The 25,976-nt window shown below is 39.0% G+C and overlaps 1 protein-coding gene and 1 non-coding gene across 2 annotated transcripts; one reads left to right on the top strand and one right to left on the bottom strand.

Annotated features, from left to right (window-relative positions):
- Positions 1-8,517: 8,517 nt before the first annotated feature.
- On the bottom strand, positions 8,518-8,601 carry Trnal-cag. The gene has a single exon. It is a non-coding gene; the product is annotated as a tRNA-Leu (tRNA).
- A 296-nt stretch (positions 8,602-8,897) lies between these two features.
- On the top strand, positions 8,898-14,254 carry LOC117342817 (interleukin-1 receptor-associated kinase 4-like). The gene is made up of 2 exons (XM_033905076.1): positions 8,898-9,225; positions 11,381-14,254. Exons 1-2 carry the CDS (start codon positions 8,929-8,931, stop codon positions 12,728-12,730), a joined length of 1,647 nt encoding a protein of 548 aa, XP_033760967.1. The 5' UTR covers positions 8,898-8,928; the 3' UTR covers positions 12,731-14,254.
- The last annotated feature ends 11,722 nt before the right edge of the window (positions 14,255-25,976 follow it).

Here is a 25,976-nt window from a genome sequence, read left to right as displayed (position 1 = left end):
ACAGACTAACGTACATGTGTACAGACTAACGTACATGTGTACAGACTAACGTACATGTGTATAGACTAACGTACATATATACAGACTAACGTACATGTGTACAGACTAACGTACATGTGTACAGACTAACGTACATGTATACAGACTAACGTACATATAAACAGACTAACGTACATCTATACAGACTAACGTACATGTATACAGACTAACGTACATGTGTACAGACTAACGTGCATATATACAGACTAACGTACATGTATACAGACTAACGTACATATATACAGACTAACGTACATGTGTACAGACTAACGTACATATATACAGACTAACGTACATGTGTACAGACTAACGTACATATATACAGACTAACGTACATGTGTACAGACTAACGTACATGTATACAGACTAACGTACATGTATACAGACTAACGTACATGTATACAGACTAACGTACATATATACAGACTAACGTACATGTGTACAGACTAACGTACATGTGTACAGACTAACGTACATGTATACAGACTAACGTACATGTGTACAGACTAACGTACATGTGTACAGATTAACGTACATGTGTATAGACTAACGTACATATATACAGACTAACGTACATGTGTATAGACTAACGTACATGTGTACAGACTAACGTACATGTGTACAGACTAACGTACATATATACAGACTAACGTACATGTGTACAGACTAACGTACATATATACAGATTAACGTACATGTGTATAGACTAACGTACATATGTACAGACTAACCTTCATGTGTACAGCAATTTGATATATCAATACAGCAAAATATCAATGCACAATCTTATTATTAATTTCTTATATTGAAAATTTAAAACATGACAAATTGTAAAATTTAAAACACAACACAATAAGTATTACGCGTTAGTCTAATTATGTTTTTAATTTTCGATTACTTTTTGTAACTTTGACTTACATATACAGGCCACAGGGGCCTGTAACATTTCTACTTCTAGACATTTCTACATGCCCCTGTGACGAATATTCCGGGGCATTATCGCGAATTTATGGCTTTTCTTCTAAACCTGGATGGATTGTCTCCCTTCCTACTGGTTTTGCTCTTGTTTTCTGTTTTTTTGTTTTGTTTTTCAATTTATAAGTTTATAACCCGATATACTTTCCCCTGATGTACAGCATATCTAACTATCAACTGTACCTCGTCGGTAAAGTCGCACTGTTCCTCTGACAAGGCATCCAAACTCGCCGTCTCTCGAGTACAGATCCCTATTTACCAAAAGCCAATCCCTCTAATTGTAATTCAAAGTCATTTTTTGTCTAATTGTTGAATAAGATCACTTAAAGAAATATAAATCCATGTGATCATCTGATTAGATGAAGGCATTCACAAGAGTGTTTTACTACGCTTTGCCGTCAAATCAGTTATTTAAATATTCATTGAAACTAGAGAGAGAGGCAATTATAGCGAATTTACTATCCGGAGGTGGCATGGTTAACACTAATTATCATACACATTTAGGTATCGCACCTCCTATCAGTGAAGAGTTCCACTCTTGTCTCGCTGCAGATCGTATCCCTCGCACCCTTAAATCAAAAAGTAGTTTTTTATTTGTTTGATTTATGTGGCTGGCCGCCCTACCACGATCTTACCGTATATACAATGATAGGTTCAAATGCTGCAGGATGATCCGGTGACGCTCGATTTTATTGTGAAGGATCTGAGAGAATGTTGATATCATTGTTGTTTCTTTGTACGGGACAGTTTCTGATTCCGGTCAATGATACTCCTGTTTTTTCTGTCGCCAGTTTAATTTATGCCTTAGCAATATTTATTTCATTTAAATTAAATGGTGAATATATTCACGACAAATTCCTCCACTGTCTACCCACTTCCCCCCCCCCCCCCCCCCTCAACCCCACCCACGGGGAGGGGTGGGGTCTTATACCATTCTAAACACGATCCACTTTTCCTACATCGTCTCGACACCGCTGTATTTTTTAGTTAGCCCCCTCCCCCCCAAAAAAAGGGGGGGGGGGATGGAATCGATATAATATCTGTTTTAAATAAGATATTTGTGTATTTGTATACTGATATACTTGGTGTCGCCAGTAACACGGAGTAACATATCTCCTCGGCTATCTGAACGACACCATACGAATCTATAGAATGTAGGACTGCCGCCACCGCCTCGACCACACGTGATACAGGGGGTCTACCGCCCAACACTTGAAACACCTATTATTGTGTCAGATACTCTCCACTCTAAACACCAAGACTCCCTCCTTGACAAATTTCTCATGATTCAGAAAAAAATGGCAGACAAAGATTGCATTGTTGCTTCGTTCAACAACGAATTGGAAGCTGGTCTCCTTAAGGGGACATGTTCCCGGAAAAAAAAAAATCTAAAATGAATATTTAAATTGCATTTGTACGGTAATTTAGCTTCTAGAAATTCAATGAATATATTTTGAACATATTACGAATCCGTATAGGTAATGTTGAGTGAACACTCTCTTGACATAGCATATGTATAATGTAGCATACATCCTTAAGACCATTTTTAAAAAGCCATTTTCCTCTATCAATATTGCTGCAAGTATTTCTCGCTAAATCACTTTTTCATTACGTGTCTCCGAGAATCCGCTCAGTTGACATCACGGTCTTATTGTGAATAATTGTATTTCTAACATTGACATTCAACCGGTTCTCATATGGTGAGAACATAACAATTAACAGAACTATATCTGCATGGCGGATGCCGCTCGTAATACCGAAGACGTTCACCCTGCCAGAACTCCTGGTCGTGTTCGTCCGTTACCTTACCAACGACCTCCGTATCAGTGTAACTTGTGTTCATTTTATATTAAGGGGTTATTCAAAGTTAGAGCTGTGGTTTCATATACACTTATACGAAAAGGCAATTTTTCAATTGATGTTTTGCTGAAAATATATCAATGGCCTTTTTCGATGGGTTTGTTATGCTGATAAAATGGTAAGTAAAACACGATTTGGCATTGATTGGGTAGCTTTTTATCACACCTGTATAAGGCAAATGAAAAATACAATAAGTAATTAGTGCATTGTTTAGCATGTTATAATCATAGTCATTTAATAATACATCTGGCTGCCCGCTGGTCACAGACAAGCCGATAAAGCCTTTATATCCAAAACCCTAATTTCCCCCATTTTTAGGTTTTATATTTTTATTGAACATGCGCCCTTAAATTGTCGCATACTTTAAAGAAGCGAACTCCGACTTCATGGATACCTGGCGGTACGATCCAAACCTCGTGACCACCGGTAAAGGAAACATGCTATACCTATAGGTGCCTGAGATCGACATATTAAGTTATATCGAAAAATCATTAAGTCATTTTGGCGGAGCGTGCAGGACAAAGATGGCGACTGGGACCGAACTCAGTCCGAAAGTGTTTGTCTGCTTCTTACTGCGGGGAGACCATTTGTTATTTCTGGAGGCATAATTGCTGTTTTTCTTTCCACTATTATTCTTTAAAATAATTTAAAACGATTTGCTCAACACACGAAAGACTGGCGGTCGGTGTAGGGATAGAATATTTTTGGACAGGGCGCGAGAGACGTTTAGAGCATGGAGAAATGGAATTGGGATAAGGATTACCGAAAGGATGGACAAAATAAATAGATCTTGCAAGAAAACCGGAGTGAGGGAGGGGAAGAGAGCAAGAGGAAGGGAAAGAGAGATTAGGAAAAGTAACGATATTGAGATGGGAAGATGGAGTGAGAAAAGGAAATAGAGAAAGGGAAAAGCAAAGAAGACTGATTGAGGGAAGAGATAAAGGAAACATAAACAGAGAAAGATATTAAGAGAGGGAGACGGAATGAGGAAAGGAAAGGAAGAAATGGAAAAGTAAAAATATTGAGACGGTGGATAGAGAGAGGGAGAAAGAGGGTAAGGACAGGGAGATTGAGTGAGGAAGGAAATGAGAGAAAGGGACAAGTAAAGACATCAGGACGAGAGAGAGAGAGAGAGAGAGAGAGAGAGAGAGAGAGAGAGAGAGAGAGAGAGAGAGAGAGAGAGAGAGAGAGAGTAGGGGAAGTGACATGTAAAGAGATTAGGAGGGAGAGATAAAGGAAAAGCGGAAAAATTAGGAAGTGACAAGAACAGGGATGAGAACGGGGAGATGGTGAGATAGGGCGAATTAAAGAAAGGGGCAAGTAAAGAGATTAGGACGTAAAGATTGAGAGCGGAAGAGGACGGGGAGATAGAGAGAGGGATGGAGAGAGGAAGAAACGAGTAAAGCACAGGGAGATTGAGAGCGGAAGAGGACGGGAGATAGAGAGAGGGATGGAGAGAGGAAGAAACGAGTAAAGAGATTAGGACAGGGAGATGGAGTGAGGGAGGGAATGAGAGAAAGGGACAAGTAAAGACATCAGGGTGGAGAGAGGGAGAGAAATAGAGGAAGTGACAAGTAAAGTGATAAGGACATGGAGATGGAGAGAGGTAGCGAAGAAGAGAACGGGACAAGTAAAGACATCAGGACGGGGAGATGGAGAGAGGGAGGGAAATAGGGGAAGTGACAAGTAAAGTGATTAGGATGGAGAGATGGAGGGATTGAGGAAAAATAGGAAGAGAAAAGAAAAGGGATGAGGACGGGGAGATAGAGAGGTGGATGGAGAGAGAAAGGACGAGTAAAGACAGCAGAACGGGGAGATGGAGAGAGGGAGCGAAAGAGAGAAAGGGACAAGTAAAGGGATTAGGACGGGTAGAGAGAGAGAAAAAGAGGAAGGGACAAGTAAAGATATTAAGACTGGGATATGGAGAGTGTAGGAGAGGAAAGGAAAAATAAGATAATTGATTGAGACAGAGACAAAGATATTGAAACAGAGTTATGGAATGTGGAAAGGAAAGAGACTTGTGCGAGACTGACGAACAGTATTCTATGAAGGGGAGACAATCCTTTTCTTTAATAACAGATTCCACCTACTGAAATATCTACCACTAATAGTATACTTCCTTCTGATTCATCAGAAATTAAAACCCTTCAATTAAATAGATCGTCAATTATATCGGCAAAGGTGTGATTACTGGAATACTGATCTATTTATTACTTCGCATTCACATTATACGAGATGGTCTAAATGTGGTATTCCTTAGATCTGATAAACGTCACCATTAACCTGATTGGATTACTGCGACCATACACCTATAATCGACTTATTTTCATACCGCCATGAACGCCGTTTTTTTCCCATTCTATACACAATGTGTAACTTATTAAGCTATCTTAAAAGATTTTGCGACATTAAGAGAATGTACACTACACCCAGAGACAATGACGTCACCACAGGTTTGCTAAGCTGTTAGGAGTTGTTTTTTTAATTTTTAATATTAAATTTAAAAAACAACATTTTTTATGACGTGTTACATGAAGTAAAACTGTCTGAGCAAAGATCGAGATCTTTACAACATGGTCGAATTAAGATTAAAATGGACATGTTTCTATTTCATACGAAATATAATGTCTTAGAAAATACGTTTTCATCTCAATGAGCTTTGCTCAGCCGAAGGGAAAGGTTTGATGCCAATTCACAACTATACTTATAAAAAAAAGAAGATATTTTGAGATTTTTCGCTTTTTTATTTTCTATTTTTTTTTTCGCCAACGACATTATTTTGACAATGCGTAATTTTAATGTAAATGGATATTGTCGAAATAATGACGTCAGATTAAATTCTATGACGTCATATTGAACACTTAGGAACAATCATTTTCATCATTTTTGGCAAAGCGTCATTAGGATACTGAGTGATATATAACTATTAATTATTATATTATACATAGAACGGAGAACGACAACAAGGCGTGGGATGTCACGAACAATAGAATATATACGAAAGCTGTGAAAAGTGGTCCAATATATATCACTTGTACTGCCGCAAAAGATCTAGTAGTGTGAGCAAGTAGCTTCAAATGTATACGTATAATGTATGCATGTGCTATTTTTCGGCATAGCCGTATAATATTCTTTTGGTCCCGGATATGACGCGACAGGTGGCGTTACTGGTCAAGATGAAGTATGTGATTGGTCAATGTAGCAGTAAATGCAAAAGGCAGATATGCATTTAAAGACGAAACAAAGTTCAGATTGAATGCAAGCTGGATAAGTGGATGTATCTTTTCAAATGACACATTGATAAAATTATATTCCTGATTTCAAATGCATTCTTATTATCACCAAAAATGATTCAAACTGATATAAGTTTGTTATCCGTGCTAAAAGGCATTAGTTGGTTTATTTATTTCACCAACAGCTTGACATCACCAGCATTAAAACTATGCCGTTTATCTTTTTTAAAGATAGCTCTTGTTTGTACTAATGAAATGATGTACGACTTGAAATGCAAAGAGTTATAAACTTCTTCATAACTATCATCTATTATTTCCCTTTGGTATATTCAAATACCACGATCTCTTCGACTTTCACCCCCCCCCCCCCCCCCCCCCCCCACCTTTTTTTTTTTTTATTCTCGTCCAATTATAATCGTATTGTACATAACTATCACCATTTTGCAATCTTATGATGTATACATACGTTTAATTATATCATTAGCAACGGGTGTCTAATGATGTTTATGTAACTTGTACGAAATCATTTTCTTGATAATAAAATATGCTTAAACTAAACTATTAATTATATTAATCATTATATTAGTTTCGCTATTATAGATTCGTATATCTTGCCGTGCGGACGATTTTATTCTACTCACCTGTTTCTCAAGATCAGTTAATCACTGGTCACTTTCGGATATATCACAGACTTGTTAAAAGTCGACTACCTGTTGACGTGGGGAAGTTCGGCTTGGGTGTAAAGACGAATGAGTTGTTTCATAGGAGTCGGACATATAATGATTTAGCATGGGGAGGAATATTTGATATTTTGACTGAGTAAAACACACTTTTGGCTGACGAACCATGCCGATATACAACTTTCCGCCACGAGACAGACCGATCAAGGTTTCCATTATATCAGAGACATGAGTTTCGGGGGGCAACGCACCGCATTCATCCCTCCTCATCGCCATGGCGTCTCCATGGTTTGAGAAGCGGAGTGACTTTGGAGCCGGTAGAATGCATTTTTGTTGATAGGTCGACTAGTCCCGCCTCCCCTCCTCGATTTGCCGCCGTACCAAGTGACACGAAGGTGTGTTTATTTCGATAGGTGAAACAAACATCCCACTCTCAGTTATATCAACATCTTACCGAAAAAAAATCCTCGCATTCTTCTCCAGACAGGAAATGCCGACACCGATCCGCTCCTCTACGATGGGACTCGCTTGCACCAATAACACATTTATAATTTTTAAATAACCCTACCTTGATTCGTGTGTATATCGGAGAAATTTATAATAAAAACTGACAACATTGAATGTTGCGAATGTTGCAGTAATTTGTGAAAAAAAAATTGGATCACAAGCAAAAGTTTGGTTTGCATGGAAATGAAGAAGGCCGTGTCTGAATGATACGGAATAAAAATGGCGGGACCTCACGACAAGGTTTTTCGTTTGCCAAATCATGGACTCTCGATCAAGTTCAGTTTAAAAGGTACTTTGGCTTTCAGGCTATTGTCTAAGTTTTGCTATTGTGCTCCTAATATTGAGATGCTTTGCACAGAATAAATAAGATACTGCTCACAATTCTCTGTTCTTCTCACGCGGGAAAATAATTCACCTCAGATTACGAAAAAAAAATATTTGAAATTTTTGAAACCTCGTTTTTCATTTTGTCGTAGACAATAAAAAAGACAAACTAATGAATTAAAATATATATGTTCAGTGAACCAAAGCGCTCTCTTAAATTTTGATCAATAACTGTTACATGTATTTTATTTTGATAACCCGTATGCAATCTTTATGTATATATATATAAAAGGTACAGTATCTTTTTTTTTTTTTTTTTACTTCATCGCTTGAATAGCGAAGAAAATTACACACATATTTACACAATTTTTTTCTTGTAAAAAAAAAACCCAGTTCATATATTCTGATACAGACTTTAATGATAAAAATAAAATATTTTGCATTAGACTATGACCATTTTTTTCAGATTTTTTTTTAAACTGACGTTTTTGCCATTAGAACTATAATTCATGGTTACACAATGTATACCAGGATTTTAGCTGGAACACGTTCTAGATTACTCTTTCGGAAGAGTTTCACTTATTTTTATTATATATATTTTCGCAGGAATTTTATGTATCCCGGAGGTAGCGCAAGTTCAGTACAGCCGACGCCAGTGTGACGGGCAGGTATGCACGAGAACGCACGTTTCTTGGCAAAGTCAACATCCAAAACAAACCGATCGACAGGAAACGGCGTCATTATCCATCAAGGATGAGAAGAGGTTGGGCCCAGTCTAGAAAATAATTAGAGAGAAATATGTTCTACTTTATAGAAGAACTGAATTTATAATTAACAACAAAAAATCATTCTTTTGTACGTTCATATAATACTTAGAAAAAAAACAGTAAAAATACTAGTGTCAGAAGTGGGATTCGAACCCACGCCTGGAGAACCAGACTGCGACCTGAACGCAGCGCCTTAGACCGCTCGGCCATCCTGACTTGCTGTAAATTGGTTTAAAATTATAATCATATTTCTTATCAAAACCATTTGCTATTCTATCGCAGAATTATAACGTTGCATGATATATTTACATTGTTGTTATTTATTAAATCCAATGGAGGGGAAAAAAACTATTTTACCGCAGAGTTATACTTCAATACGAAACAAAACTTCAATAATAACATGTCGCTTCCCGGAAAAGCTTGGAGTCGTGTTCTAAAATTATACACGATTTGATTGGCTCCATGACGAAGCGTAGTGAAAAGGGGAATTCCCACTTCCCGTTTGTAATTTTACGTCGTGTTTGGGGTGTGAAACACGGTGACATGATGGCAGGGAAAAAGAAACTTGGCCCGGACTCGTATATACGGGCCTTACCGTATTCTGCTTTACGGTTCATGGCTATGCATTTGGACACAGATAGCAGATGGAAAGACTTCGCGACTTTTATTCCAAAAAGATTGTCGTATAAGCTACCTGGAGGAGGGGAGTTTCAAGAGAGATATACTACGATGCAGATCGACATGTTTGAAGTCCGAGGCCGAAAACCAGATGCAAGTCCTACACTTCTCATCCTCAATGACTGGGCTACACAGAACGCTCAGCTTAAACACTTACTCGAGGTAAATATCGGCGTGAGAGAAGGGGAGTTATGGAGGGTGTCCAAACGGGCCGATATCATCGAATTAGGCACAGGTGCCTGACACATGTGAATTAGGCGTGCAAAAACACTCGCAGGACACTCAGACAAACCCTTCCAACTTGCCGACGCCATTGGTCAGTTGCAGATGCGGTGTGGTTTTGTCGCTGATCGTGGTCAATTCGTAGCATTTTAAAGTTTTGATACGAACATTAGTCTGGCTACTACCACAGGCGCATAAAAGTTAAACATGTCATGATATGACGGGTCTGGCACAGGGATATGTCTAGTTTTATATCTAAAAAAACTGCTGGAAATACAGGTATATATAGAATCTAGTAGGTATTTCTTGTTATTTTTTTTGTAATAAAACTAGACATTTCCCCGTGTGTCTGGTAATCATAATGTTTTAAAATGTATCTCCCATCCACAGGGGCATGTCTAGTTTTATATTAAAAGAATAGTTAGAAATACCTATATGTATTGTCAATATATATAGGTGTAGCGGAACTGGACCGGGTCGATCATCGGTGACCAGGTAGCTCAATCGGTAGAGCATCCTGCTAGTGTTCGGAGGTCCCAGGTTCGAACCCAGGTCTGGCCGTGCATTTTTCCACTCCTACTACATTTGGTGCCTGTGACCAAACCTTGTTTCAAGTGAGGTGAATACTTGACAAGGAGATACCCGAACCTGGGTTGTGAGTTGTGAAGTCTTCGGGGTCGAAGACTTAAAATAATAGGAGGGAAGAGTGTAGCGGAACTGGACCGGGTCGATCATCGGCGACCAGGTAGCTCAATCGGTAGAGCATCCGGCTAGTGTTCGGAGGTCCTGGGTTCGAACCCCGGTCTGGCCATGCATTTTTCCACTCCTACTACCTTAATTATAGGTATTTCTGACTATTTTTTTTTAATGTAAAACTAGACATGCCCCTGGGTCCCATCTGTGTACAAGATGTTGGGCGGACAGCTATAGTTTCATCAAAACTTTATAAAACTCTGTGGATGAATATGTGGTCCTAAAGCACACAATGAAGTTGTGTCACCTCGGTCTATATTTGTTTGGGTCCATATCGTTGTAGTTATGCCCCTTTTACTAAAATTGAAGATTTAATCTTGTCAAGACAACTTCTACAGTTTTCAAAATATATATTAAAAAAAAATTAAATATAACACTTGCATACAAGTTGGAATGGCATTGACTTACAAAATTTATGCTTCAGATGATAATAGATTTTTTTCTTCTTCAAAAACAAATGAAGTGTGACGAAAAGGGATTGGGCTGAGCTGGTGGACAGGTAGCTCAAATTGTTAGAGCATCCATCTAGAGTTCAGAGGTCACAGGTCGTTGCATTTTCCATCTCTTGTCAATTTGGCTCCCAACTAAATATCTACAGAGCTGGTATAGGGAATCAAGCATGTCTCTGGAGTAAGATTTTGTTCAAGAAAGGAGGAAATATGTAGCGCGACAGGACTGGGCTGAACGCCAGTGGCCAGGTAGCTCTGTTGCGGGTTCGAGACCCTGTCTGGTTGTTGCATTTGATCTCTTCTGTTACAAAAATATTAAAAATCATCATCATATTCTGTTCATACATGTCTTTATTATGCCTATCTGAAGTTGTGCTGTGATGGGGTTTCGTTGAGATTTCATGCTTCGATATCCTTTATGATTGCATGGTTTTGTGCAAAAGACCGATCAGTTTAATTTGCTGGTGACATTTTGCCGGAATAATAAAAAGTTTCAGTACAGTATCTTCAGTTTCAATACTTTAAATTAGAAAAACTAACCTTATATTTTTATGGTTTTATTTTAAATAATGCTGCATTACAAAGATAATGTTTGTCTAGCTAAGTATGGTAAGCAGCATAGAAGATTCTGATCCAAAATTCACTTGTAATTGGATCAAATTTATAATTCAGTTGAATATTCAGTTATCTCCCTTATATAGGTAGCATGACACAATGGGGGGAAAATAATGTACTATAAACTTATTCTACATTAATAACATACTTATACTCTTAAAAAAAAATAAAAACAGAATATTCAGATGGGAATACTTGTATGTCATTCTCATAAATTAAATACAATGTATATTGTTTTAAAATTGCTTATTTGATTATCTGTGTGGTTATTGTTGTAGGCATTTGAAAGGGCGAAACTAAATATTGTTGCCGATTACCTATTGGAACAAATGGGACAGAAAAATTCAGCAAAGCTTGAGGAATTAAATAACAGAAATAACACAGACGTATCCTCTTTAACCACGAACTTGTCGACGATGGAGGTCACAAAAGGTGAAAATGATGATCCGAAAAAAAATATGTACAAAGAAAAAATTATCATTCGCGACTTCACATCAGACAGTACTGATCAATTATCTAGTAGCGGTACCGAGAGAGAGTCATCTTATGCTTTTACTAGCAAGCCTTCCGCTGTCTTGGAAGCCGGTAATTATCCCAGCAATAAGCACGCGACAAAGGTAGAGGAAAAACCAGTAAACGCATCTGTTCCATTGCCTTGTCAGTGTTCCAAATCTGGAGGGACAAAAGACACTCCCATACCATGTTTTTGTACTTCTTCACGGGAAATGAGTTACTCCATGCTCCAGTATTTTACCAAAAATTTCGCCGAGTTAGATGTGTCGAAGGGAGGGAATATGATTGGCTGCGGAGGTTTTGGTGTTGTTTTTATTGCCGAGTCGCCTCATGGTTGCAAAGCTGCAGTGAAGCAGTTACGGCATCCCGGCGATCCATTGATGGAGAAACAGTTTCAAACAGAATTAGAAAAATTGTCTAAATTCCGACATGAAAATATTGTGTCCTTGCTTGGATATTCTATCGATGGTTCTAAAAAATGTTTGGTGTACGATTACATGCCAAATGGCTCTCTGGAGGAAAGGCTCGGCTGTTTCAGGAAAACAGAACCATTACCATGGAAACGTAGACTTGAAATTGCTTTAGGAACTGCACGCGGAATTGCATTCTTGAACACTGAAGGTGAGGTACATCGAGACATTAAAAGTGCTAATGTTCTACTTGATGAAAACTTTGTCCCTAAAGTGGGAGATTTTGCTACGGTGAGGACTGGACCAACAGGAAGCAGTACAACAGCAGTGGAAACAATGCAAGTGATCGGAACCTCTGCCTACATGGCGCCTGAGGCTATCAGATTTGACGTTTCTGCCAAGTTGGACTCCTTTGCATTTGGCGTAGTTCTATTAGAGGTCCTGACCGGATTAGCACCAAACGACCCCCGTCGTGAGGAGGCCGATCTTTGGAGCTATGTACAGGAAAAGTGTGATGATGACGGTGAGATAGAAGAGCTGCTCGATAAATCTGCTGGAGATTGGAAAACAGATATCGCCATTGCTCTGTATGTCATTGCCCAGAAATGCCTTCATGAGAGAAAGAGAAAACGTGCTCTTGTGGTGGACATTCTGCCTGATCTGGAACAGTTTGTGCAGACATGTTGTTCCGATACGTTTGTGTAGTAGCTGTACTGTCCCACGCACACAGTCGCTGTACTGTATCTCGGATCAGCCCTGGTCACATAATCGCTGTACTGTATCTCGGATCAGCCCTGGTCACATAATCGCTGTACTGTAATTCAGATTAGCCCTGGGTACATAGTCGCTGTACTGTATCTTGGATCAGTTCTGGGGACATAGACGCTGTACTGTATCTCAGATTAGCCCTGGGTACATAGTCGCTGTACTGTATCTCAGATTAGCCCTGGGTACATAGTCACTGTACTGTATCTCGGATCAGTTCTGGGGACATAGTCGCTGTACTGTATCTCGGATCAGTTCTGGGGACATAGTCCCTGTACTATATGTCAGATCAGCCCTGGGCACATACATTTGTAGTTGCTGTACTGTATCTCGTTTCAGCCCTGGTCACATAGCTAGTCGCTGTACTGTATCTCGGATCAGCCCTGGGTATATCATCGCTGTACTGTATCTCGGATCAGCCCTGGGTATATCATCGCTGTACTGTATCTCAGATTAGCCCTAGTCACATAGTTGCTGTACTGTATCTCGATCAGATCAGCCCTGGGTACATAGTCGCTGTACTGTATCTCGGATCAGTTCTGGGGACATAGTCGCTGTACTGTATCTCAGATCAGTTCTGGGGACATAGTCCCTGTACTATATGTCAGATCAGCCCTGGGCACATACATTTGTAGTCGCTGTACTGTATCTCGTTTTAGCCCTGGTCACATAGCTAGTTCTGGGTATATCATCGCTGTACTGTATCTCTGATCAGCCCTGGGCATGGCCTGATCAAAGTAGACCACTACACCAGGGAATTAAACCTTGGACCAATGACGTATATTATAACAGTGACGATTCAGTCATCAGTATTCTTGAGGATGAGTCATTGGTGTTACAAAATAATTTTAAATTCTTTAGAATGTACATTAATATAAGTATTGCATTTTAATGTAAATCTAAGGTCATAATCATATCCTTATGAAATAAACACATGTAATTAATATGAGTAATGTAGGATAGAGAATACATAATTTCAGGTTATTAAAAAGAGCGAATGAAAATTTTTTCGATGATTTAATACATTTTGAAAATTTCAATGAGATTTTCAGCAAATTTATACTGTAAATATACACTCTGTATATAGAAAAAAATTTGTAATGTCAACCTAAAATTATCCATATAATACCTGTCAATGATTAAATTTTTGGCTCTTGAGAATAAAGTACATTTAATTTTTTGGTACTACATATGTATAATATGTACTTGAAATATTTTTCACATAATTTTTTCGAAACATGTTCGATCTGAAGTTATGAATATATGATGTTGTGACAAACTGAACAGTTCCTGTTTTAAATTAGAAAAAGAAAGGTGGCTAAGATACTGTTATATGACTATCTTAGTAGATCAAATATAGTATTTATATGGATATATATTTTCTGGTACTTTTTAGCTCACCTGGACCAAAGGTCCGGTGAGCTTATGCCATGGTGCGGCGTCCGTCGTCCGTCGTCCGTCAACATTTGCTTCAAATCGCTACTAGTCAAAAAGTTCTTGTTGGATTTTGACCAAATTTGGTCAGAAACATCCTTGGCAGAAGGGGATCAGATTTTGCATAAATGGTGACTCTGACCCCCAAGGGGCCTGAGGGGCGGGGCCCAATAGGGGAAATTGAGGCAATTCCTTTAAATCGCTACTAGTCATAAAGTTATGAATGGATTTGAACCCAATTTGGTCAGAAACATCCTTTGGGGAAGGGGAACAGATTTTGCATAAATGGTGACTCTGACCCCCAAGGGGCCAAAGGGGCATGGCCTAATGGGGAAATAGAGGTAATTTCTTCAAATCGCTACTAGTCATAAAGTTATGAATGGATTTTGACCAAATTTGGTCAGAAACATTCTTGGGGGAAGGGAAACAGATTTTGCATAAATGGTGACTCTGACCCCAAGGGGCTTGAGGGGCGGGGCCCAATAGGGGAAATTGAGGCAATTCCTTAAAATCGCTACTTGTCATAAAGTTATGAATGGATTTGAACCCAATTTGGTCAGAAACATCCTTCAGGGAAGGGGAACAGATTTTGCATAAATGGTTACTCTGACCCCCAAGGGGCCAGGGGGGGTAGGGGCCTAATGGGGAAATAGAGGTAATTCCTTTAAATCGCTACTAGTCATAAAGTTATGAATGTATTTGAACCCAATTTGGTCAGAAACATTCTTGGGGGAAGGGGAACAGATTTTGCATAAATTGTGACTGACCCCCAAGGGGCCTGAGGGGCGGGGTTGAATAGGGGAAATTGAGGCAATTCCTTTAAATCGCTACTAGTCATAAAGTTATGAATGGATTTAAACCCAAATTGGTCAGAAACATTCTTATGTGAAAGGGGAACAGATTTTGCATAAATGGTGACTCTGACCCCCGAGGCGCCAAAGGGGCGGGTCCCAATAGGGGAAATAGAGGTAATTCCTTTAAATCGCTACTAGTCTTAAAGTTATGAATGGATTTGAACCCAATTTAGTCAGAAGCATTATTGGGAAAAGTGGAACAAATTTTGCATAAATGGTGACTTTGACCCCCAAGGGGCCTGAGGGGTGGGGCCCAATAGGGGAAATTGAGGCAATTCCTTTAAATCGCTACTAGTCATAAAGTTATGAATGGATTTAAACCCAAATTGGTCAGAAACATTCTTATGTGAAGGGGAACAGATTTTGCATAAATGGTGACTCTGACCCCAAAGGAGCCAAAGGGGCGGGTTCCAATAGGGGAAATAGAAGTAATTCCTTTAAATCGCTACTAGTCATAAAGTTATGAATGGCCTTGAACTCAATTTAATAAGAAACATCCTTTTGGGAAGGGGAACAGATTTTGCATAAATGGTGACTCTGATCCCCAAAGGGCCAAAGGGGCAGGGCCTAATGGGGAAATTAGAGGTAATTCCTTCAAATCGCTACTAGTCATAAAGTTATGAATGGATTTGAACCCAATTTAATAAGAAACATTCTTTGGGGAAGGGGAACAGATTTTGCATAAATGGTGACTCTGACCCCCGAGGGGCCAGATAGGCGGGGCCCCATATGGGAAATAGAGGTAATTCCTTTAAATCGCTACTAGTCATAAAGTTATGAATGGATTTGAACCCAATTTAATAAGAAACATCCTTTGGGGAAGGGGAACAGATTTTGCATAAATGGTGACTCTGACCCCCAAGGGGCCAAAGGGGCGGGGCCCCACATGGAAAATAGAGGTAATTCCTTTAAATCGCTACTAGTCATAAAGTTATGAATGGATTTGAACCCAATTTAATAAGAAACATCCTTTGGGGAAGGGGAACAGATTTTGCATATATGGTGACTCTGACCCCCAAGGGGCCAAAGGGGCAGGGCCTAATGGGGAAATAGAGGTAATTCCTTTAAATCGCTACTAGTCATAAAGTTATGAATGTATTTGAACCCAATTTGGTAAGAAACATTCTTGGGGGAAGGGGAACAGATTTTGCATAAATGGTGACTCTGACCCCCGAGGGGCAAAAGAGGTGGGGCCCCATATGGGAAATAGAGGTAATTCCTTTAAATCACTACTAGTCATAAAGTTATAAATGCATGTTGTAAACTCAGAGAGTCTGGACTTCATTATTTCTTTAACGCAGTTGGGATCCCCACGCTATAACCATATATAGCATTGTTTGAGGTTAACAAACAAAAGGAATTGAACATGAACATTATTTTGACATTTGGTCAAGTCCAACCAGGTGAGCGATACAGGCCCCATGGGCCTCTTGTTCTTTTATAAATTCTAAATTTTATATGATGTAAGAAGGAAAAGAGCATGCTGGCATATTTTAAGATAATGAACCATTAAGCTAAGAGTTTAATTATGAATGCGGGCAACAATCCCAGCTTATCAACAGAAAAATCATTCAATTTTCATAAAGAGTGTTGTGTAGTTACCTCGGTCATCTGTATCGGATTAGTATTTATAGAGGAAAAAAATCCTCTTGTATATATAGAATAAAGCTCAGTCTTAAAATCAATTTATGAAAAAAATATTTATAAATTATTATCAAGCATGTCATTTTATGGTAGCCTGTTACATATTTTTAGTTTTAAATTGTTTAAATTGTATTATTCAATTAGAAAAATAGCCATCTTGATGTTAGTGAAATCTCAATATTGCCTTAAAATGTTAATGAAGTGCCATGCATTGAAAGTTTATTGATTTTTTCTAGCTTATTGTTGGTCAGTTCTAAAAAAATACTTCAGAATCATGTACAGTCAAACCTGTATTAAGTGGCCACCCAAGGAGCCGACAGATATTGGCTGCTTTAAAGACAGGTGGCTACTTAAACCAGGTTGGCCAGAAACGTCCTGTTGCCAAATTCTTTTTTGAACAGTTTATTGAATTTATCATATTATAATGCACTTATTGATATTGATAACAATATACCATGTACAGTGTATTTTGAAACGAAAACCAACAAAGATCAATGTTTTGATGAATTTGATAAAAATACCTGGTCATGTGATCATCGCAGATGTCTACTTTAGGACAAAATGGCTGCTTAATACAGGACGATACAACGACTCGGGGCAGATTTTTGTGGCTGTTGGCCGCGTTAGACAGGTGACCGCTTATTTAAGGTTCATTATAGTGTGTTTTCCATTGGGCGGACCACAGACTGGCTAGTTGCTTAAGGGAGGTGACCGCTTATTCAAGGTAGTCGTTAGAGGTTTTGACTGTGTTGTCGGGTTTTAATAATTGTTGTTACGTTGTAATAAGTCCAAATCCAATCTTAGGTTTTTCTTCTTTATTTTCTTATTCATCCAAACATATATATCCAATTTTCACAATGTTCTCCTTTCTAGTATCCTCTCTATTTCTGAATCTCTTAAATCTCTGTTCTTACTAACTCTCCAATATTCTGTCCTTGTTCTCTATTATGCTCTGTTGTTCTCTGTTCTTCCTTCTCTCTCAGTTCTCCTCTTTCTAATTATTTCGCTCTTCTCTCCTTTAATCTCTTCTCTCCCCTTTTTCGCACATACATCTCACATACATATAAAGATTCTCTGACCCTCAGAGAAGTCACCCCCTAAGGCCACCTACCAATCCACAGGTTGACCTCTGAATCCCCAGTACTGTGTTTCTCTATCATCTTTAAACTTCATTATTTACCAAACCAATACTGATATCCAAAATCTATAATCTAGCATCTCTAGATGACCCACTCTAGTTTATAACCCTATTAATAATATTTTACTTCAACATTTCATATTAATTCAATTTAGACTTTAAGTATATTTAGATACCTCAAATGACCTATAAATCAATACAGTGCCCAAACTACTGCATTGTTTAAAATAATAAAAACAGTTCCATAAACTACATAACTTACACTATCAAATGATACCAATAGTATTGTCTAAATGATTATTATCAATTAGAAATAATAACTTTAATTTAAAATACAAAAAACAACTATTTATACAGGTAAAGTGTCAAGCCTATGTCTGTCCCTGTGGGGTGTCATCCATCTGACCATCTTGATGCTGGGCCAGTATGACACTTACCTACCCAACCCAAATCGCAATTAACAGCACTTACATAATCTACCTGGCTAACAGGATTTACACTACTATAACTGTATGAATCCCAGTAGTAGTTTTACTTTATGAGATGATTGGTTGATTTATTTTGTGATTTACTTAAAAAAAAAAAAAAAACATTTTTACATAATGAATAATGTGAAGAGGCCAGGTATGGGTTCATATGAGTACTCCGATTTCCTCTTAAAGTAAGATCCATCATGTGCTTCCATCCTGGCCAACACAAGCGATTTAAATATTTATATAAATTGATAAACTTCTTTCATGGTGGTTATAAATCTTTAGTCACAATATTTAGTCTATCATTGTTATGGTGGAGGGATGTCTAGTTTCACAAAATAAATGACCTTGACCCATTTTCATGGTCACATAGTTCATAAATTGTGATCAATGCATTTTCATAGAATATTACATTAAGAGTAGAGTAATTGTTTCCCCATTCGACGAAATCAGGTAGGGGATATACATAGTGTTCTTTAAATATGGTCGTTTTATCTTTCGACACTCTAGTGACTTCATTTTCAAATAGATTTCCATCTTTAATTAAATTCTAGGTTACTGTTACTATTGATAGAAATTCATTGTTAGAGCACTAGTGACTTAAAAATTTCTTTAATTATTTAATGCATTTTAATCAAACTTGAAATGCTCACCATTAGATAGGTGATAATATTTATCTAATGACCTTGACCCATTTCTGCCTTTCAAGGTCACCTGCTCAAATTCCTTCACGGAATCACCTGTTAAATGTGGGCATTGTAATATTGTGATAATTTTCGCAGAACTTTATTTAACTTCATTTTCATTTAAATTCTTTAAATAGTGATTACATGTAATATATAAACAATAGAATCTGATAATTGTTTGTGCCTTTTGTCTTCTACATTTTATTATGGTATTCGACCTAATAAGCGCATCTTGCAGCCCCAATAATATAAGCACACCCCCACCTTTATTCAAGAAAAGAGGATAGGTGTGTAGTGGGACTGGACTGGGTCGATTATCTGTGACCAGGTAGCTCAATTGGTAGAACATCCGTCTAGTGTTCGGAGGTCCCGGGTTCGAAACCCCGGTTTGGCCGCTACATTTTCCCCTCTCCTGTTACAGATGTATAAAAAGTTGCTACTCACTGATTAGCTATTATAATCTCCATTTTTCTATCCAAAGACTTTTAGATTGCTTTCTTTACATAAAGGTATGTAAATCAACTACAAAATGTCTGAGACGTAAATGCCCCTGCTGCCACTCATAACCCTAGCTGTAACACAGTTTGGTGAAAATGCCAGGCATCAGCAGTTCCTGAAATTAGCTACATTGCATCGGGACAGGACGGGGCGGGACGGGGCGGGATGGGGCGGGATGGGACGGGACGGACTTGGGTAACACTATATGCTCCCCCATTTCATGGCGGCATAAAAAAATGATTTTTCAACCCATTTTTCCCTTGGACATTTTTTACTGTACATGGTTTTATTAAGTGCAAATTTGTTTTTGGTTTTGTAAGTGCACAGTGTTCTTATTAGGTCAAATACTGTATACTGTATTTGTTAATTGTAGGTTGTATATAGGAACTTTGGAGCAAAATGATTAAATAAAACACCATTTTATCAATATTATACAGACGTTTGGTTGTTTTGTTTAAGTTTTTAGCTCCCCTGGTCCGAAGTGACCAAGGTGAGCTTATTCCATACTGTGGCATCCAGCGTCAGTCATTCGTCCATCAACAAGTGACTTCTTCTTATCCACTGATCAGAATTTAACCAAAGGTAGGAAAGATCTCTATGTAGATGGGATTCTGATTCATACAAATGATGGGGCTGATAAGGACTGGCCTGTTGTCAGTATAATATGGCGATAAGGACTGGCCTGTTGTCAGTATAATATGGCGATAAGGACTGGCCTGTTGTCAATATAATATGGCGATAAGGACAGGCATGTTGTCGTTATAATATGGGGATAAGGACTGGCCTGTTGTCGTTATAATATGGCAAAAGGACTGGCCTGTTGTCAGAATAATATGGGGATAAGGACAGGCCTGTTGTCAGTATAATATGGTGATAAGGACAGGCCTGTTGTCAGTATAATATGGTGATAAGGACTGGCCTGTTGTCAGTATAATATGGGGATAAGGACTGGCCTGTTGTCAGTATAATATAGGGATAAGGACTGGCCTGTTGTCAGTATAATATGGAGATAAGGACAGGCATGTTGTCAGTATAATATGGGGATAAGGACTGGCCTGTTGTCGTTATAATATGGAGATAAGGACTGGCCTGTTGTCAGTATAATAAATATGGCGATAAGGACAGGCCTGTTGTCGGTATAATATGGTGATAAGGACAGGCCTGTTGTCAGTATAATATGGTGATAAGGACTGGCCTGTTGTCAGTATAATATGGAGATAAGGACTGGCCTGTTGTCAGTATAATAAATATGGCGATAAGGACAGGCCTGTTGTCGGTATAATATGGTGATAAGGACAGGCCTGTTGTCAGTATAATATGGTGATAAGGACTGACCTGTTGTCAGTATAATATGGTGATAAGGACTGGCTTGTCAGTATAATATGGAGATAAGGACTGGCCTGTTGTCAGTATAATAAATATGGCGATAAGGACTGGCCTGTTGTCGGTATAATATGGTGGTAAGGACTGGCCTGTTGTCGGTATAATATGGTGATAAGGACTGGCCTGTTGTCGGTATAATATGGTGATAAGGACTGGCTTGTCAGTATAATATGGAGATAAGGACTGGCCTGTTATCAGTATAATAAATATGGCGATAAGGACTGGCCTGTTGTCGGTATAATATGGAGATAAGGACAGGCCTGTTGTCAGTATAATATGGGGATAAGGACTGGCCTGTTGTCGGTATAATATGGTGGTAAGGACTGGCCTGTTGTCGGTACAATATGGTGATAAGGACTGGCTTGTTGTCGGTATAATATAGGGATAAGGACTGGCTTGTTGTCGGTATAATATGGGGATAAGGACTGGCCTGTTGTCGGTATAATATGGTGATAAGGACTGGCCTGTTGTCGGTATAATATGGCGATAAGGACTGGCCTGTTGTCAGTATAATATGGTGATAAGGGCGGGCCTGTTGTCAGTATAATATGGGGATAAGGACTGGCCTGTTGTCGGTATAATATGGTGATAAGGACTGGCCTGTTGTCAGTATAATATGGTGGTAAGGACTGGCCTGTTGTCAGTATAATATGGTGATAAGGACTGGCCTGTTGTCAGTATAATATGGGGATAAGGACTGGCCTGTTGTCAGTATAATATGGTGATAAGGACTGGCCTGTTGTCAGTATAATATGGTGGTAAGGACTGGCCTGTTGTCAGTATAATATGGCGATAAGGACTGGCCTGTTGTCAGTATAATATGGTGGATAAGGACTGGCCTGTTGTCAGTATAATATGGGGATAAGGACAGGCCTGTTGTCGGTATAATATGGTGATAAGGACTGGCCTGTTGTCGGTATAATATGGGGATAAGGACTGGCCTGTTGTCAGTATAATATGGAGATAAGGACTGGCCTGTTATCAGTATAATAAATATGGGGATAAGGACTGGCCTGTTGTCAGTATAATATGGGGATAAGGACTGGCCTGTTGTCAGTATAATATGGAGATAAGGACAGGCCTGTTGTCAGTATAATATGGTGATAAGGACTGACCTGTTGTCAGTATAATATGGAGATAAGGACTGGCTTGTCAGTATAATATGGAGATAAGGACTGACCTGTTGTCAGTATAATATGGGGATAAGGACTGGCCTGTTGTCGGTATAATATGGTGGTAAGGACTGGCCTGTTGTCAGTATAATATGGTGGTAAGGACTGGACTGTTGTCAGTATAATATGGTGGTAAGGACTGGCATGTTGTCAGTATAATATGGGGATAAGGACTGGCCTGTTGTCGGTATAATATGGTGATAAGGACTGGCCTGTTGTCAGTATAATATGGTGGTAAGGACTGGCCTGTTGTCAGTATAATATGGGGATAAGGACTGGCTTGTCAGTATAATATGGGGATAAGGACTGGCTGTTGTCAGTATAATATGGTGATAAGGACTGGCCTGTTGTCAGTATAATATGGTGATAAGGACTGGCCTGTTGTCAGTATAATATGGGGATAAGGACTGGCATGTTGTCAGTATAATATGGTGATAAGGACTGACCTGTTGTCAGTATAATATGGAGATAAGGACTGGCCTGTTGTCAGTATAATATAGGGATAAGGACTGGCCTGTTGTCGGTATAATATGGTGATAAGGACTGGCCTGTTGTCGGTATAATATGGGATAAGGACTGGCCTGTTGTCGGTATAATATGGGATAAGGACTGGCCTGTTGTCAGTATAATATGGTGATAAGGACTGGCCTGTTGTCAGTATAATATGGTGATAAGGACTGGCCTGTTGTCGGTATAATATGGTGATAAGGACTGGCCTGTTGTCGGTATAATATGGGGATAAGGACTGGCCTGTTGTCAGTATAATATGGTGATAAGGACTGGCCTGTTGTCGGTATAATATGGTGATAAGGACTGGCCTGTTGTCAGTATAATATGGGGATAAGGACAGGCCTGTTGTCGGTACAATATGGTGATAAGGACTGGCTTGTTGTCGGTATAATATGGAGATAAGGACTGGCTTGTTGTCGGTATAATATGGAGATAAGGACAGGCCTGTTGTCGGTATAATATAGGGATAAGGACTGGCCTGTTGTCAGTATAATATGGGGATAAGGACAGGCCTGTTGTCGGTATAATATAGGGATAAGGACTGGCCTGTTGTCAGTATAATATAGGGATAAGGACTGGCTTGTTGTCAGTATAATATGGGGATAAGGACTGGCCTGTTGTCAGTATAATATGGAGATAAGGACTGGCCTGTTGTCAGTATAATACGGAGATAAGGACTGGCCTGTTGTCAGTATAATATGGAGATAAGGACTGGCCTGTTGTCAGTATAATATGGAGATAAGGACTGGCCTGTTGTCAGTATAATATGGAGATAAGGACTGGCCTGTTGTCGGTATAATATGCAGATAAGGACTGGCCTGTTGTCAGTATAATATAGGGATAAGGACTGGCCTGTTGTCGGTATAATATGGTGATAAGGACTGGCCTGTTGTCAGTATAATATGGTGATAAGGACTGGCTTGTTGTCAGTATAATATGGTGATAAGGACTGGCCTGTTGTCAGTATAATATAGGGATAAGGACTGGCCTGTTGTCAGTATAATATGCAGATAAGGACTGGCCTGTTGTCAGTATAATATAGGGATAAGGACTGGCTTGTTGTCAGTATAATATAGGGATAAGGACAGGCCTGTTGTCGGTACAATATGGTGATAAGGACTGGCCTGTTGTCAGTATAATATGGTGATAAGGACTGGCTTGTTGTCAGTATAATATAGGGATAAGGACTGGCCTGTTGTCAGTATAATATAGGGATAAGGACTGGCCTGTTGTCAGTATAATATAGGGATAAGGACTGGCCTGTTGTCAGTATAATATGGTGATAAGGACTGGCTTGTTGTCAGTATAATATAGGGATAAGGACTGGCCTGTTGTCAGTATAATATAGGGATAAGGACTGGCCTGTTGTCAGTATATTATGGTGATAAGGACAGGCCTGTTGTCAGTATAATATGGTGATAAGGACTGGCCTGTTGTCGGTATAATATGGCAATAAAGACTGGCCTGTTGTCGGTATAATATGGCAATAAAGACTGGCCTGTTGTCAGTATAATATGGTGATAAGGACTGGCCTGTTGTCGGTATAATATGGTGATAAGGACAGGCCTGTTGTCAGTATAATATGGAGATAGGGACGCCTGTTGTCAGTATAATATGGCAATAAAGACTGGCCTGTTGTCAGTATAATATGGTGGTAAGGGCGGGCCTGTTGTCAGTATAATATAGGGATAAGGACTGGCCTGTTATCAGTATAATATGGTGATAAGGACTGGCCTGTTGTCAGTATAATATGGCGATAAGGACAGGCCTGTTGTCAGTATAATATGGAGATAAGGACAGGCCTGTTGTCAGTATAATATGGAGATAAGGACTAGTACTAGCTAGCTAGCATGTCTGTTTTGAGTATACAATGTAAAGTGACCAGGTGGCATGTGATGACAGAGTTAAAAACAAAAAAATGCCACAAAGTAAAAATAGAACAATTAAAATTAATAATAAAATCTTTCATCATTTTATTTCAACAGAAATAATGTACAATATGACACTTTCACAACATGACAGAGTACCTTGGTATAGAACATTTACAAAAACAAAAGGCCCATGGGGCCAATAAATGGTCACCATTTTTAAGTGGACTTTCGAGCACTACATGTATTCCTATTTTGTTAAGGACCATTGTGATATTTTTACATCCACCCCCTTCTGAATTTTCCACTCAATGGTCCACTGAAAGCTCTGATTCTTAGGAGGACAAAACAGCTGTATGATGTCTCTTACATCACTGACGAGTCCTAGGAGGACCAAACAGCTGTATGATGTCCCTTACATCACTGACGAGTCGTAGAAGGACCAAACAGCTGTATGATGTCCCTTACATCACTGACGAGTCCTAGGAGGACCAAACAGCTGTATGATGTCCCTTACATCACTGACGAGTCCTAGAAGGACCAAACAGCATATTAATGTCCCTTACATCACTGACGAGTCGTAGAAGGACCAAACAGCTGTATGATGTCCCTTACATCACTGACGAGTCCTAGGAGGACCAAACAGCTGTATGATGTCCCTTACATCACTGACGAGTCCTAGGAGGACCAAACAGCATATTAATGTCCCTTACATCACTGACGAGTCGTAGAAGGACCAAACAGCTGTATGATGTCCCTTACATCACTGACGAGTCCTAGAAGGACCAAACAGCTGTATGATGTCCCTTACATCACTGACGAGTCCTAGAAGGACCAAACAGCTGTATGAAGTCCCTAACATCACGGACGAGTCCTAGAAGGACGTAACAGCTGTAGGATGTCCTTTTGTATGAACTACAAAGCATGAACTGTTACTGAAGTCATATTTAATGGTGTTTTCCAATGGCTTGTTCTGCTGGAGGATTTAAACACCCTAAGGTTTGCATTGATCTGAATGACACATTTGGGACTCCAAATCATCACGTGACTGGTCACATGCCATAAATATCTTTCTAAGTAAATATTAACTGACATTACAGATCGATAACATATTGAATTTGCTAATCCAACCATTTAGCTCATGTGAGCGGTATATGATTAGTCTATAACTCAACCATTTAGCTCATCATGTGAGAGGTACATACATGTAATTAGTCTCTAACCCGTCCTAATGTAGCTATTAAAATTAATTTCTACTGAAATAATACCCTTAAATAAAACATTACCACAATTATTTAGTCCTAAACCCTTATCCTGCTTAAAGATTCTGGTTAACAATACATGTATGTCGTAAAAAATCGAGGAATGCCACATTTCCGTGTGGCCACACTTGCCACATAAATCCTGCTTAAAGCTTCTGGTTGACAAGATGCCACACAACGATGAATGCCACATTTCAGCTACAATGTATTTTTTCCGCCATTTTCTCTATGTACCAGTATGTAAGTTTACTATATAACTACCTA

The sequence above is a fragment of the Pecten maximus genome, chromosome 14, assembly GCF_902652985.1.
Source record: "Pecten maximus chromosome 14, xPecMax1.1, whole genome shotgun sequence".
Taxonomy (NCBI): domain Eukaryota; kingdom Metazoa; phylum Mollusca; class Bivalvia; order Pectinida; family Pectinidae; genus Pecten; species Pecten maximus.
Note: the sequence above shows the minus strand (reverse complement) of the source record. Positions and strands in the feature narration are given on the sequence as shown.

Bases quoted from the DNA above. Each gene is read 5' to 3' on its own strand.
- LOC117342817 (XM_033905076.1), top strand. From the start codon at position 8,929: ATGATGGCAGGGAAAAAGAAACTTGGCCCGGACTCGTATATACGGGCC. The intron at 9,226-11,380 runs GTAAATATCGGC...TTATTGTTGTAG, and splicing joins AGCTTAAACACTTACTCGAG to GCATTTGAAAGGGCGAAACT.